Here is a 15540-nt window from a genome sequence, read left to right as displayed (position 1 = left end):
GCGTTGCGTTATGTTGTGTTGTAGGTTAACAGCCGGGCCGGCTGCAAGCTATGTGGGAGGGGGTGATGTAGAGGTGATACGCGCTGGGATTAGGGATCGTATGCACAGTGCGTGATGATTGGCTGTGTAGGTGGTGACGCGCGCTGACGGTGGAGGATCAGGGGTCAGCGCGGGGTCGTGGGTTACGGGGTACCGATTGGCTGTGGGCCGGTGACGCGCTGAGAGGGAGTGATCAGGTGGCAGCGCAGTGTGATTGGTGGAGTAATGTTAACACGCGCTGGGGAAAGCGGATCGTAGAGAGAGTGCGTCGTGATTGGTTCATTAAGGAACGACGCTCACGTCGACGCCGCATCAGCTCCGTCTCTCGTGAGCAGGGGCTATAAAAGGGGATGCACACAGGCGTAAGGGCAGTGTGTAACCAGCGAAGAATGAAGACGGGGATGAAGACCTAGAGCCCTGCGGTACCTAGCCCGCTGTCCTAAGGGGACCGGGACTCTGTGTAGCCCAGAGGCGAGTGTAGTGTGTGTAGCCATAGGTCTACACGAGTCGAGTGTATTGTGTAGCCAGAGGCATAGGGCTTACACGAGTCGAGTGTAGTGTGTGTAGCCAGAGGCATAGGGTCTACACGAGTCAAGTGTATCGGGTGTAGCCAGAGGCCTAGAGTTTACACGAGATTAGTGGAGTGTGTCGTCGGAAGAAGGAAGACCACACGTTGTATTGTGACACGTAAAGATTTAATAAAAGTGTGTTACCCGTCAAGAAGTTCCTGCCGTCAATTCCCATACTTCAGATGTGGCCATTTTGACTGCTTGGAATGCCTGCTGTAGAGCGATAGTGAATTACTCAGTGGCGCTGTTTATAAAAGTGTAATTACTGTACCAATCATACACACGAGCAACAGATATATACTTTACATAAAGCCCCGTAGTGCACACTGCCTCACAGCAAGAACCGTCTGAGTTCCATACCTGACTCGGACGTCTCTGTGTGGAGTGTATATGTTCTCCCTCTATTCTGCATGGGTTTCTCCTGGTTTCTTCAGTTTCCACTCATAACTAAAAAGACACACACAATGGAAATGGACAAAACATCCCAATGCTGAAAAAAACACCGTCAAATTACTCAAGAGAGAACCCTCTGCAAAAAAATATGCACGTGTTTGCCGACGAGTAGAAATGCAATCTATGTTACCATTTTATGCACAATGCATTTATTTGTGAAATAGGAAAAAATGTGCATCACACATCGACACTCAGCACGCTGAGGTGCCTCTCTAACCCATCAAACACGGCTGACGCTGTCAGCAGTCGTCACTCGTGCACAACTGCCTGTGCGCAGACACCGTTGTGGAATGGGTGACACGTGATGGTGATGGGATTTCGAGTCACTTAGATCTCTGTTGCAGTGCCTGGACGCTGCGTGTTGGAGACTCGCCTGGCCAGGAGCGGCAAGATCTTGGTAAGTGTCAGCTGGTTACATTTTTCAATAATTGTGCATATCAGCATCAAAGTTTGAGTGTTGAGTTTATTTGATTTGTTACACGAGTGGGTCCCGTTAAGCCAGTTGCCCAGCTATTTTACACGGGAGATTTGTGGTGCGTGAACACAGCAGCATCTAGACTCCGAGTGGAGCATCACATTCCATTCCGGAACCCCGTTAACAACACAGGTTCGTGTTTTATCGCACTACTCACACGGGATATGAGATTAATTCAAATTTCCCACACATGCGTGTCATGGCTCCCTGCAGCCATGCAACGTCGTGATGCGTCCCATGCCTGCCAGTGCAAACAGGCCCCCTGTGCAGATAATGAAACAACTACCAACTTGTTTTTATGTTTTTGTTCTGTTTTATAATGGTTATATTGTCCATTTGTGGTCTAACAAGCCAGGGGCATAAAATTCATATCACACGACAAGCCGGTTTATATATTTAAGCTCCGATACGAGCTGCTGATTTTCATCTCAGGCGCCAGGGTGGCGCAGTGACATAAGGCTTCTAAGCGCTGATGGCTCGATGCTCCACAATTACCACTGCGTTATTCACTATCAGAGTTGTAATAGATTCGAGTTCACATGTCTCTTGACTTGAGCAAGGTTGGATATACGAGATTGAAAAAATTAACGATGAGAAGGAATTCCAAAGTGGAGCAGTGCGAGGAAAGAAGCCGAAAGGGAAGTATTGTGAGCTGCAGTGTGGTGGACCAAAGGCAGTACAGATGAAATGAAGCAGTCAGTGTCTGCTGGACCCGGGCCCTCAACGTGAGTGGAGGAATCACTGAGTTAGGTTCATGGGGACAGTCGCCATGGTAGAGCTGCACAATAATTTTTGGGTTAATTTTATGTGCAGCCACCCAGGCATGTGACCCCATCATCAAATGATCACTGAGTAGTGGTCATCTCTGTTTAATGCCCCTTGCCAGGAGTGGAAATTCAGCATTGTTACGGTGGTGCCAGTATCTTCACAGCGTGGTGGTGAACTCCCACGACGTGTTATGCATTTTATTGCCCCAACAGAGCAATGGCGAGGGGTCAATTGTACCATTTAAAGCAAGGCCGTAGCCATGGAGTCAAGATTTGGGGGGACCAAATCTTCTAGGGGGTCTGGGGGTCCCAACCCAGATAAAAATCTAAAATTGAAAACTCATTTTCTGCCATTTCCTGCCTAAAATATTGAAAAATTCATAAACACATGGGATGGACTTTTTATTTATTCTTTTACAATATTGTCTAATAGTGTATTGTATTACATTGCTCTGGTTTTTTTTACCATTTCTTTGTTTCATTCTATGTAATGTTTGAGATTAAGAAAGTTTAACCATAACCACAATCATATAAACATAAATCTATGCATTGATTTATATGAAGAAAAGTACAGATATTGTGGCCAAGTTTTAGAAAATTGTTGTTTTTATTTACAAAGCATAGCAATTATGATTACTTTTTTTTATATTTTTATAGCAATATATTGGGGGGGACATTTTGAGCATATTTGAATATTGGGGGGGATGCGTCCCCCCCAATATTTGATATCTCACAAAAACTGATGCCAGATTTGGAATCAGCAACCCAAAATTACCTTACAACCGTTGGAATACCTTATGCCAGAAAAAGTGTGTTGACCAGTGTTATCAGAGTGCTGTTTTTTGTTGTTTGCATTTTGACTGCAACTATTGTGGTCAGAATGCAAACATGATCCCTTATAAAAAAAAGGTGTCAGTTTTGTTGCCAGATAAAAGGGTAAAACCCTATTATCAAAATTTCCTTCATTAATCCAGAAGAGCCCGAGTCTTGAGACTCATTTCCAGCAGCGTCCAGCAATGGGAATGCTTCGACAAATTTCTTGAACGAGTGGTTTGATTTGAGGGAGTAAACCAGAAAATCTGGAGTAAATCTACACCACAGCAAGGAAGCCGGACATTACTCGACATTGCCATCTTCTGGCCACCTTGCGGCCAACGCCAACGGTAACACGTGGCGGCCTCCCATCTGAGTTCTAATCAGGCTAAACATCTGCTTAGCTTCAAAAGTCTGACAAGATCGGGTGCGTTCATGGCGATTCAGTCCGAGACAAAGAGTGATGATCGATGAAAATACGTCACAGGTAAAGCGCCCGTAAATGTTACCGTCAAATACTGTCCACCGTTTTTGACATGAGCAGGGCACGAGCTATGGAATGCCATTATAGGATGTTAAAGTTTACCGTCGTCACAAAAAAGGCGACCTCATTTAATGGACATTTTAACCCCCTGTTCTTAATGTCCTGTTGCACTCAAAGTCATGAGCGGCCTCTACGAGGAGAACACTGAACGGGTCTGAAGGGCCACACCGGTAGGTTGAAGTGAACAGCTCTGGCATCCCTGGGTTAACGCCCGAGTTGTGGTTTATGGCCTAACAGCTCCCTCCTTGCCTCCGTGGCGATGATAACGAGGCTCTGTAAATATTGAAGGCAATCCATGTTGACTGCACAGTGGTTGCTGGTAAAGCCCAATGTGACAGTTTCCACAGCTGTAGGGGTTGTAACTTCAAATACAAGTTAAGGGACTCTATTTGCAGTGGGCTTTAAGGAGCAGCTGAAAGTATTTTCCCGATAATTGCCATTAACGAACACTGCTTTGACAAAGACCCATACACAACCAGCTAACATCTGAGACGAATTTCCCTTGAGGAGAGATCCACGCAAGACTCCTTGCTGGTGGCACCTGCAATGAAGACCACGTCACCCCAATCCTGCAGACCCCTCCACCGTCTCCAAGATCCTCCTTGAACCCACGGCTGCTTATCTGTCCCCTCTCATCTAACTCTACTCCCCACCACGCACTCTCCTACGACTCCCCTCTCTTCTCACTCTACTCCCCTCCACATTTCTCCTACCTCTCCCCTCTCATCTGACTCCACTCCCTTCCACGCACTCTTCTACCTTTCCCATGGCATCTCACTCTCTCTTCCTCCATGTATTCTGCTACCTCTGTCTTCTCTAATCTCACTCTACTTCCCTTTAACTGTTCTCTGCTCGGGCAACCGAGGCGTTTTCTATAGCCCCCAGTCAACCTTCACCCAGAAGGAGGTCACTCGGTCTCCTGTGGTGCCCTCATAGTTCGGGATTCCTTTCCCTCAGCCACCCATGCTACCGGCTCCCTGCCCCTGTTCAAGTCCAGCCTCAAGATCTCTCATGAATCCTCTGCCTGACTGCCTGCCTGCCTCTCCCCACGAAATACATACACCTGCCGCTTCTTTACAATGTTTTGAGATGCAGTCACATTTCTCAAAAAGCGCCTCGCTTATTTTATCCAATTAATCAATTTAACGATCAGTCGCAGCGGCAATTCTTCTTCAACTAAGCAGTGTCAACCGTGACAAGTAATTGGAATTGAAACGGCTTCCCACAGCCGGTTCACTTGACGTGTTCAATAACTACATCACAACGGCCAATCTCATCTCGGATGTTACGGCAGGCAGAGACACTTGCACAATCTAGTACATTTGCTGGGTCCAAAATGTAACCGCACCGAGATAATGGGAGATGCGTGAAAGCCGTCACGTCAACACATCGAGGGTCACTACCAGGGGGACCTTGCCCCGCGACGTGGACCGCGGGACATCCAAGGCACCTGCACCGCGCTCTCGAGTCTCGTGCATGCCTCATCCAGAAGAATCCATGCATAGGCCAGGCACCGCACACCGCACGCTGGCCAGCACCAGTCCGTGCTAATTGAGATGGCATATTTATTTTATTTCAGTCACAGTCTCAGTCTGTGGATTTTATATATGTTCTATCCCTGCTATGACTATGACAGCCAAAAATGTAGTCCAAATCTGAGTACTGATATGTTGATGTGAGGAGAGTGTCATTTTATTACTCCTCAGTATAATAAATGTTATCAGGTCAGCCAATCCGTGAACTCGTTAAATGTTTCTTTTTATATACAGTCCATACACTCTCTCGTAACTTACCACTTGTGTTATCTTTAGTCCACTGCAGTCTCGAACATCGCAAAATCATCGCAGCCTGCGTCTTCACAGCAGCGCATCGTTCTTTGGTGGCTAGCAGTGACCGTCACCGCCACGTTTGATGAAGTTCATCCGCTCATCGCTGATTGAAATAAAAACACCTCGTCGGCGAACATCACCGCCATTAATGTCACCAACATAAATGCTCCCTGGGCCATCGGGCCTGCACGCGCCCTTCCCCTGCCGTCACCAAGCCAAGGCGAGCGGAAAACGCAGCCGGGGTACGAGATACATACTTACGTAGGGGTCACCGAGTTGGATCTTGGAGTCAGGTATGATGTGAGACAGGGGAGCCACCAGTTAGAGGAGTCGGCGATCCACATGTTATGTAGCCGGATAGGATCCCACAGAAACAACACACATATCTCTGCACAGGGCAGGCCTGGGGACAAACGCAAGGTGGTGGCACGGGAAGATCCATGAAAAAGGATAAATATTCCTGAAAAACGTACAAACTGTATGGTGTAGAATGATTAACAAATATACACAAACTAAAATATTAAAATACAACATACATATAGGACACATCATTATGCTCGTTTACCCAGTGTTAATATTATTAAAAATTACATTTTTAAAACTACAGCCAGTTCTCAACTTACGAACACCTGGCTTATGAACACCCGCACTTACGAAACAACTTCCACAAAATTTTTTTACATCGACTTAAAACGCGAACTCGCACTTGCAAACTGAACCGTGGCACTCATCAGCGGAGAGATTCTCCGCGAGATGTAATGAGTCAGCCTCGCGCTGGGAGTGTCTTGTGTGTGCTCACGAACAGCACTTGCAGCAATGAATCCCACCGTCCGAGTTCGATTCGTTGCCACGGCTAACATCGGTGGCGAGTGATATCGGAACCGATTCAACCCTTAGCCAGCCTGCACTGACCAGCATGGTGAAGTATGGTCAAAAACACCCCATGCCCTACAATGCTTGAGGAGGCAACCATCTATTGGTGGATGGAGAATATCAGAAATGAATGTGACTTTAATGCCCCGTGACAGCACCGAATGAGTTTATATCACACACATACAAAAGTACCGTGTTGTGCACCTGTTTTCAGGAGTTCATTTGTGAGCGTGCGTGACCAAATATATCCACTGCAGACTCTGAACTCCACTGCAGATTATCACGCAGGCCAATTCCTTTCTTGTACAGTAATGGTTATCTAGCTGGGTGCTTCTGTGGCAAGAGCATATAACTTATCGTTGGAAGTTTGTGAGCTTAAATCGAGGGTTTGGTTAATAAAACTGATCTGTCTTAAAGCTGGTTATTCAGATCAATGACCCACCAGTAACATTGAAAAGCACTGTAAATATCTCAGTGGCAACATTATTCAGCTGTATTGTCTTTATACCGTGCCCAATAAAGGAAAGCATGATTCCGTGAATTTATAACAAAATTTTAATGTTATTTTTTACAGACGCGCATCTCGGCTGCAGCTTTGATGATGAGGGGCTCCCGCTGTGCGGCTGGACTCAGTCAGGCGATGACACCGGAGACTGGATCAGGAACTCGGGAGCAACCCCCAACCCCAACACCGGTCCACCTGGGGACCACACCAACGGATGTAAGCAGCACTCACATTGTAAAATGGTTGCTTAGAAGAAAAAATAAAATATAATCTGGTGGCCAGGTGGCTCAGAAGTCAGAGGACTTGGATAGCACAGCTCGATAAGGTGCTGGCCAAGGTTTGAGTCCAGGCCGCTGCCTGTGATTAAACCTGCTTCTCAAGTCTTAGTGAGTTGATGACCTCAACATGGTTACCAATGACTGCGCACAAAAATCACATCACGTTAAATTTATTTAACACGCTTAATTTGGCAATAAATCCCAGCACTGAGAATAAAATATTTAGTTTGGCCGCCTTGCGATAAACATAACTCTCATGCAGAGCAAGTGGGAAGTGCTGCCCTCTACTGCGTGTCGTCCGGAGGTGACTTGAAGGCATCTCAAAGGTAGCTCTTTGATAGCCGCTTCTGTGGGCCGTCTTTGAACACGAAGGGTCACACTGCTCTGCAGGAGATATGGGTGGACGCGTCTCGTATTGACGCCAGTAGTATAATCGAGACAACACTGGGGGAACAAACTCATAAAATTCAATGACAAAACTATCTGTTACGAACACTCTGTGTTGAGTCTTCACCTCGGATATTGTTACATGTTTACTGTTTTACAGAATTATCTCCTGTTCAGCGTACCATGCTTTTCAGTTGTATATACATATATAAATGAAACAATTAGAGCCACTTGTTTAGCATACATACAAAATTACGTCTGCATTGCATTTTAACAATGTGCCGCCCAGTGCGTTTTAACAAATCTCGTCTATCCACGCCTATTTTTTTTCGTATGTACCTTGCAGTTAAGCCTAAACTTTGATTCGTAGATAAGAACACCTGGATGTGCCCCATTGTTGAACTCAATGTAGGCGATCTAACCCCAAAACACACTATTATGGATGATATTGGTCGCGAAAGCCTACGTGTAAAATTTTATACAGTTTTGCTTATTGGTGTCATGTCATGAGATGAAAACATTTAAATTCCCAAATGCCACAGAAAGCGGTGCACCACTCTGGTTTTATAACAGCTTGTGGGTGATATCACTAACCTTGAGTTCCTTGATCAATTGCCTCTAAGGCAGTGTATGGGTGCTGCACATTCTCATTCAGCCGAATATTGACAATGTTTGCCACATGATGAAGCAAACATTTTGTAGCACAGAGTGGAGAATATGCCACTTAAAGTGAAAGAGATTTAAATCGATTGGGTTTTTGCGGAAGTTGTTTAAGTTCATTTATTAAGTATAGCCCTGTGAGCCATTCGGCTCTTGAATCGGGTGCAACCGCAACAAACAAAAAAACAAAAACATGAACAAGAAAACATCTTAAAGTGAATGTGACTAAGTGCAAACAGAAAATCCAAGAAAAGACAGCAAAATATTGCAGAAAAAACACCGTACACCAACGCTGTGTGCAAACATCCCAGTGGGATCATGACAGCAGTTGTGCAAATGTCGCGACAATAAAGCAAATTCCCGTGCGATGCTCTCTTGCTGTTTTTGATCAAGACACAAATCTGACCCAGCAAATTTACAATTGCGTGGGATTTTACGATCTCGTGATTAACTTCAAACACACACGAGAGACAAAATGCTCACGAGCCTGCCTACAAGGCCGAAGTGTTTCTTAAAATTAGATCTGAATAAAACTGTAAACAGGTTGAACATTTATATGGAAATAATTAAAATATTACTAGTTACATTTTAAAAAATAATTAAAAAAATGTACGAGATCTAACCCAAAAAAACTCTTATTGATGTATTATAATTGTTAAACAAATTAATTAAAAAAACACCCCTTCAGATAATAACAATCTAAGCTCAACTAAACTATTATTACTCTTTGGTTCTTTCGGTAAAGTCACGTAGGTATAAAATAAAATAAATCACGACGTTTCGGGCGCCACACAAGCGTCCGTCATCAGGTGGGAAAGCATGGTCTGCTGCTGATGCAGACTGTTTTAAAAAGGTTAGAAATGGGTGTAACCCAAGGGTCATAAAAAGTGGCCGGGGCTAGTGATGTTGATATGAGAAATTAGTATGTAACTGTAAGATATAAGAGCCACCTCCTAAACGAGGGCAATGGAAGTGGCTCTGTTAATGAGGGATTAGCATGATGTTAATGTGAGAAATTAGAGGGCACGGAAGTGGCTATGTTAATGTGAGGGATTAGCATGATGTTAAAGTGAGAAATTAGAGGGCACGGAAGTGGATATGTTAATGTGAGGAATTAGCATGATGTTAAAGTGAGAAATAAGCATGTAACTGTATAAAATAAGGAGAAGAGGTGGGCCTCCTCGACGAGGGAATGCAACCCAACGGGTGTAATACGAAGGGCCTGTGAGTATGAGAGTGCAATCCAAAAGACGCTTGTGTTGCGCTCAAAACGTCGTGATTTATTTTATTTTCTACCTACGTGACTTTACCGAAAGAACCAAAGAGTATGGATTCCTGCAGTCACGAAAGCCTCAAATCAAGATTAAACTATTATTATTTATCAGGTAAAGCCCACCGAGCTCAATTTACACTGTACCTCGTGGTGAATTCATCCTGCTAGCCACAGCTGATCTGTAAAATCAGGAGGGGGCACTGTGTAGCATGATAAATTAATCCCACTGTCCACACTTTTTTCGAGGGTTAAGATTAGAGAGTTTTCGTGAACGGAATAAAATACAGGTAGTCCTCTACTTATGATAGAGATGCGTTACGATGACCACATCGTAAGTCGAAAATAGTGTAATAAAGGACTTCGCTGACACACTGCTTGGTCTCCGTCACTCTTTATTCCCGTTGATGCTCGCACTCCGCTGGTCCCGACAGCGGACCAGCTGCTCCTCGCGCGCCTCGCACGCGCTCTCCCGTCAGTCGCTCCACTCCCCCGCTCCCGCACACCGCTGGCCGACGGTGTGCTCGAAGCTCCTCCAGCCACGTGGCTGATGGCGCGGATACCCTCCGGCCACCCAACGTGGTCCCGCTTCGTGACTCTACCAACTGACCCGGAGCCCTTCCGGGATCCCACCTATATTCCGTTCACCACGTGATCCTGTCTCCTTCCTCTCACCACGCCCTTCACCAAACCTTCCAGATCCGGCCTCCGCATAGCGCCTTGCTGGCTCCGCCTTTAGGTTCCGCCCCTGCTCACCTCGCATCCGATTGGACCCGAGGTGAGCGGCGGACCTTCACATACGCCCCCATACTGGGCCCCGCCCCCCAATACCCTGGGCCGTATGATTGGCCCAGAGCCGAGCAGCGAAACCCCGCTTACGCTCGCATTATAATAGCGTAAGTCGAAGATGGCCTAGCCTATCCAGGAGTCTTAAAGAATGGTGATAATTTAGCAAAACAGAGCAATTTACAGTACCGTACCGTATAAACTTAATTACAATACTGTATTGCACAGTAAAATTGAAAGTTAAAAACAAGGTAAATTCTTAGCCTACCTATATGAACTGCAATTTAATAGAAAGTTTTTTCAGGAAACAATCCTATCTGCTATAAAAACTTTGAACATGCATTGAATGTATCGTATCGTGGTAACCCTAAAATTAAATCGCTAAAGCTACGTATCATACATCCATTGAACGTATCGTAACGTATCATATTGTACTGTACTCACCAAGATTCTGTCCGTTGTCTGCATACTTGAACGATGTTAGGTTATTGATGGCTACATTAACTTCGTTGTCGGAAGAGGATGGCGATGATAAAGTACAGTATCGTACCTCGTACGGTTCTGCGTTTGCCTGCCGCGCGAAATGTAAAATATTTTTCAATTTTGTCGTATTGCTATCGTAAAATCGAAATATCGTAAGTCGGACCATCGTAACTCGGGGACTACCTGTACAATTTTTTAGGTATTTTGATGAGCTTGAAGTTCTCCCCAACACTCCCCGACCATCGCGGATAAGAAGTCTTCCCCAGACCACACAAACGGGCCTGGTTCTTTTGTCAATAAGGAAGTAGGGGGCTCCCACAGGGCGTATCTGCACCGGGCCCCTAGCAACCTCATGGCTGGCCCTGCTCGTGCTGCTTGTTATCGGTGTAAATTGACGGCACGGGATGCCGGTTTGTTTCAGCCTCCTTCTACCTCTACCTGGACTCTGCATCCGTGGGAGCTGGGGGAGGAGTGAGGCTCCTGAGCCCCAGCATCAACACCAACCAGAACGTGTGCCTGAGCTTCTGGTATCACATGTTCGGCGATGAACTTATGACCCTGAACGTGCACGTGCTGGAGGACGGTGGAGAGAGACACGTGTGGCGCGCGGAGGGGCAGCAGAGCATCGCCTGGCTGCAGGGAACCGTCACCATCCAGGCCAGGCCAGACACCCAGGCCAGTGGCCCTTAATACTCACCAGAAACGCCCACCAAGAGTCTGATTCCTATAGCTATGTTTGGCCACTATTCTTCCACTTTGAAGAAATTACAGCTATTTTCTTCGAAAAATCTTACATAAATGTTACTTTGATAATGCCTGTCTGCTAATTTCCAATCCTAATTTGTTCTCAATGCATCTCGCAGTAATTGTATTTGTGCGTACCCTATTCAATACGTTTCTGCTCTTTCAATTGCTGTTTACTTATTGTTTTCCAACAACCATGGATATTTAAGATCTTTCGGCATGTTTGTGCCCGTGTATGCTCTGTTATAAATTCCAAAATTTATCAGATTTTTCCACTGTTACAAAGTGACAGTAATTTCCAATTAGCCTGGTCCTTCAATACCAAGGATGGGATAATTGCCCTCCCGAGCTAGTAAAATAACTAGAACCATCCTTTATTTTTTTGATTTTACATCCATGCATGTGTTGTGGATTCACGGAGAGTGGAGACGACTTGTAGAGGCAACGCGTTTATTCCAATAACGGTAACAATAACTTCCACAAAGGGCAGCGGCCCTTTTACCTACTGCCTGGGGAGGTACGGCCTCCAGACTAGTGTGCCCTATCACTGGGCTACGGGCTCTAAGTCCTCCGGCTAAGACTAACCTAGGGGAGGCTACACTGACCTGACCCAGCCAAGATACGGGTCCCGACCACTGGCCTACTCGGTCCCGGCCCTTACAAGGGCAGCCTGTCTCGGGGTCCCAGGATCCTAGGCTAGCTGGTCTTCTGGCTTCGGTCTTCGGACTGGCCCTGGACCCATCCAGAGGTCCGGCTTTTATACCCCTCCCTAGGTGTGTCAGCCCCTGGCCACGCCTCCCTTCCAGAGAGGGGGGAGGGGGGTCTCGGGTGATCCTAGAACACCCAGAACCCCCTCCCCTGCTTTGGGGCTGGGGAATGTAGCGACCCTTATGCCGGTCCAAGTTACTACCCCTGGTGGGCCCTGTCTGCTACTGCAGGTAAGTATACGGAGCCCGATAATTGGTTCTTTACCCTTCTATCTGGCAACAAAACTGACACCTTTTTGCAAGGAGTCATGTTTGCATAGACCGCAATACCTGCAGTCATAATACAAACAAAAGAACATAACTCTGATAATGTGCACTGTCCCTGAAGTTGATTGGTCCACACCCGAGACAGCTTTCCTTCGAGCCTAGTCTCATATGGGTTGGACCAGATGACGCCAAAAGGCGCACAACTCAAGGACAATGCACCATCAGAGTATGAGAGCTCTCATACTCTGATGGTGCATTGTCCTTGAGTTGTGCGCCTTTTGGCGTCATCTGGTCCAACCCATATGAGACTAGGCTCGAAGGAAAGCTGTCTCGGGTGTGGACCAATCAACTTCAGGGACAGTGCACATTATCAGAGTTATGTTCTTTTGTTTGTATTATGACTGCAGGTATTGCGGTCTATGCAAACATGACTCCTTGCAAAAAGGTGTCAGTTTTGTTGCCAGATAGAAGGGTAAAGAACCAATTATCATATTTTTACTGGCAAATGAGGTCCCCATAGTATACGGAGCCCATTTACTGCGCTACACATGTTTACAGTTATTCCTTTGTGAATCAAAATTACCGTACATTTTTCTTGTGGTTAATTTATCTGAAACAATCACTGTAAAGTACAGGCGTCCCTCCAGTAATTCAGCCCCCCCCCCACAGTGCAAATTCACAGTTATGCGATTCTTCTTTTAGGGAGATACTTCATACGTACGCTTTGTGTTTCACATTTACGTGCTCGAGAGAAAAGAAAAAAAAAATCAAATGTTTAAAAATAATTTTTAATTCTAAAAATTCAAAGCAAACAAACAATATTCCTGATGGCGTCACAGCGTCATGGCAGCGCCCAGCGTCACGGGCTGGGAGTAGCCATCGTAGATCTACCGCCTGTGTCTGCATCGCACGTGCATCTGTAAGCAGCCCACGGAAGCATTCAAGGAGCCCTGAAGTTACTCATTATTAAGTAAGCTTTGTAAATAGTAATATTTTAAATAAAAATTATTAGTATTGTTTATTAAACTCCTTAATAAGTATTTCTTTGAAATGTTACAAATGTTATCAAGTTTTACATCTATACGTATTTTGTAAACCCAATTTTTCTTCAGAAACGCACCCCTCCGTATAACATGTATGTGTATAGGAAAATAGTCTTCATACAGCACGATTCGACTTACGCGTTGTTTTTCAGAAACGCATGTCACGTGTTATGCGAAGGACGCCTGTGTCTGACTCAATATCTACTCTATCTGCAGGTTATCCTGGAGGGGATTCGGGGAGCATTAAGATTGAGTGATATAGGCCTGGATGACATTTCCGTGGCTGAGGGAAATTGTTTTGGTAAGATGAAATGAATTCAGTTTTATCATTTTGTAATAAAGGACTCTTAGGCGATGTTGGTCTCCGTCTGTCCTTTATTGGGTTCTTGTCTCCGGTCGGACCCGCACCTCTTCTGTCGCGTGCCCTCCGCACGCCGTTCGAGTCCTCCGCTCTCTCTGCAGCCACACCGCTGCCCGTGTGCCCCGCACACTCTGCAGCCACCCTGCTGCTCCGAGTGCTCCCGCACACTCTGCAGCCACCCTGCTGCTACGTGTGCTCCCGCACACTCTGCAGCCACCCTGCTGCTCCGTGTGCTCCCGCACACTCTGCAGCCACTCTGCTCCTCCGTGTGCTCCCGCACACTCTGCAGCCACTCCGCTGCTCCACGTACACCACTGGCCGACGGTGCCGTGACTCCGACCACGTGGCAATTCGTGCCACCCCTCCGCCAGCACCCTGCGTGGCTCCTTCTATCTCTACTCTCTCTCCACTCCCGATCCCCTTCCGGTTCTCACCCTATATCCTCCTCCTCACGTGACCCTGACTCCGCCACCACTCACCCCGGCGACCAGGCTCCACCTCCCCTAATACTCCGGCCCGCGTGAGTGGCGCAGAGGCCGCGCCCACCCTGTCCTTGCTCGCATTACAATTTTACACTTATTAATTATGAAACATTCTCACCGTGAAACAGATTTTCGGCTCAGTTGAGGGTGTCATTGTGAGATCGTTTGTTAAAATTTCAATCAGAGAGTACAGCACGCCATCTCCATCATCCCTCTGGAGTACCGACCGGAGCACCCCTACTAGGTGGGAAGTCACCAGTGATTGTCCTATGGAACAACTAGTCTCTGCTAGAAAGCTCCCGAGCTCATCAAATTTCGGCTGCTAAGCAGGCTTGAGCCTGGATATCACTTGGATGGGTGACTCCCATGCACAGACAGGTTGCATTAGGGCTATCGGGCCCTATGGCAACCTTCAATCCACGCTGACCTGGGTGGCGAAGTATGGTAAAAAAAAATCTCTCACAACCCAAGCGGTGTGGGAAGGCCCTGATCCAGCAGTGGATTTAGAAAAGCTCCAACTGGTTCAGATATTCGTCACTGATGTTTGTCGTGAACGAGACTCGAGCTCGAGTAGCGGGATTAATAACGCAGTGCGTGTTGGATCCCGATTTGGTGGCTGAGTGGAGATTGTCCCATCGGATGTCACGATGCTGTGGCGGATTCCTCTTGCTCCTCTCTAAACTGTGATTGGTTAGCGAACACTGAGCAGGCGAAGATTCATACTACATTGCACTGAATGAAGAACTGTGCGCTGCTGGAAACTCTGCTCAGTTCATGAATCGCACCCTAGAATCGGCACTACAACAATTTTCTGGCCCAACAGAGCTGTGACTGAATGATTTTAAATTCCAGTGGCATCGATATTCTGCACTATAGCCATGCATTGATAAGTTAGCAACTTACGACTCACCATGGAATGCAGAAAATATAGTTTGCTTGTTTCTTGTGTGTAATTTAAATGTGAAGTAATTTACCCACGTATTAATTCATGTTTTCACCCCACAGAGTGTGTGAGCGGATGTGATTTTGATGAAATGGGAGACTTCTGTGGCTGGCAGAACAGCGGAGGGGACGTGGGCTGGGAGCATTGGACTGGTCCCACAGTAACTGAGAACACTGGTCCTGACGATGACTTTTCACGCCCTGGCTGTGAGTATCTTACAGCCTCGCATCACTCACAGCCTCCACTCGAGCTCCTGGCATTG

General features: G+C 46.4%; 1 protein-coding gene across 2 annotated transcripts in view; it reads left to right on the top strand.

Annotated features, from left to right (window-relative positions):
- Positions 1–15540, top strand: part of LOC133357590 (zonadhesin-like) — a 36879-nt gene that overhangs the window by 9137 nt on the left and 12202 nt on the right. Inside the window, exons 2-7 of one of the 2 annotated variants that reach the window (XM_061575600.1) lie at positions 1406–1458; positions 6937–7083; positions 10162–10240; positions 11153–11406; positions 13709–13793; positions 15341–15484. In XM_061575600.1, coding sequence (XP_061431584.1) covers positions 6961–7083; positions 10162–10240; positions 11153–11406; positions 13709–13793; positions 15341–15484 — 685 coding nt within the window. In that variant the 5' untranslated portion in view covers positions 1406–1458; positions 6937–6960. The remainder of the gene's footprint in view (positions 1–1405; positions 1459–6936; positions 7084–10161; positions 10241–11152; positions 11407–13708; positions 13794–15340; positions 15485–15540) is intronic. The other variant, XM_061575598.1, reaches the window with a different exon arrangement.

Source organism: Lethenteron reissneri, chromosome 58 (genome assembly GCF_015708825.2).
Source record: "Lethenteron reissneri isolate LAM-NWPU_2019-01 chromosome 58, ASM1570882v1, whole genome shotgun sequence".
Taxonomy (NCBI): domain Eukaryota; kingdom Metazoa; phylum Chordata; class Hyperoartia; order Petromyzontiformes; family Petromyzontidae; genus Lethenteron; species Lethenteron reissneri.
This window is presented reverse-complemented; position numbering and strand designations above follow the sequence as displayed.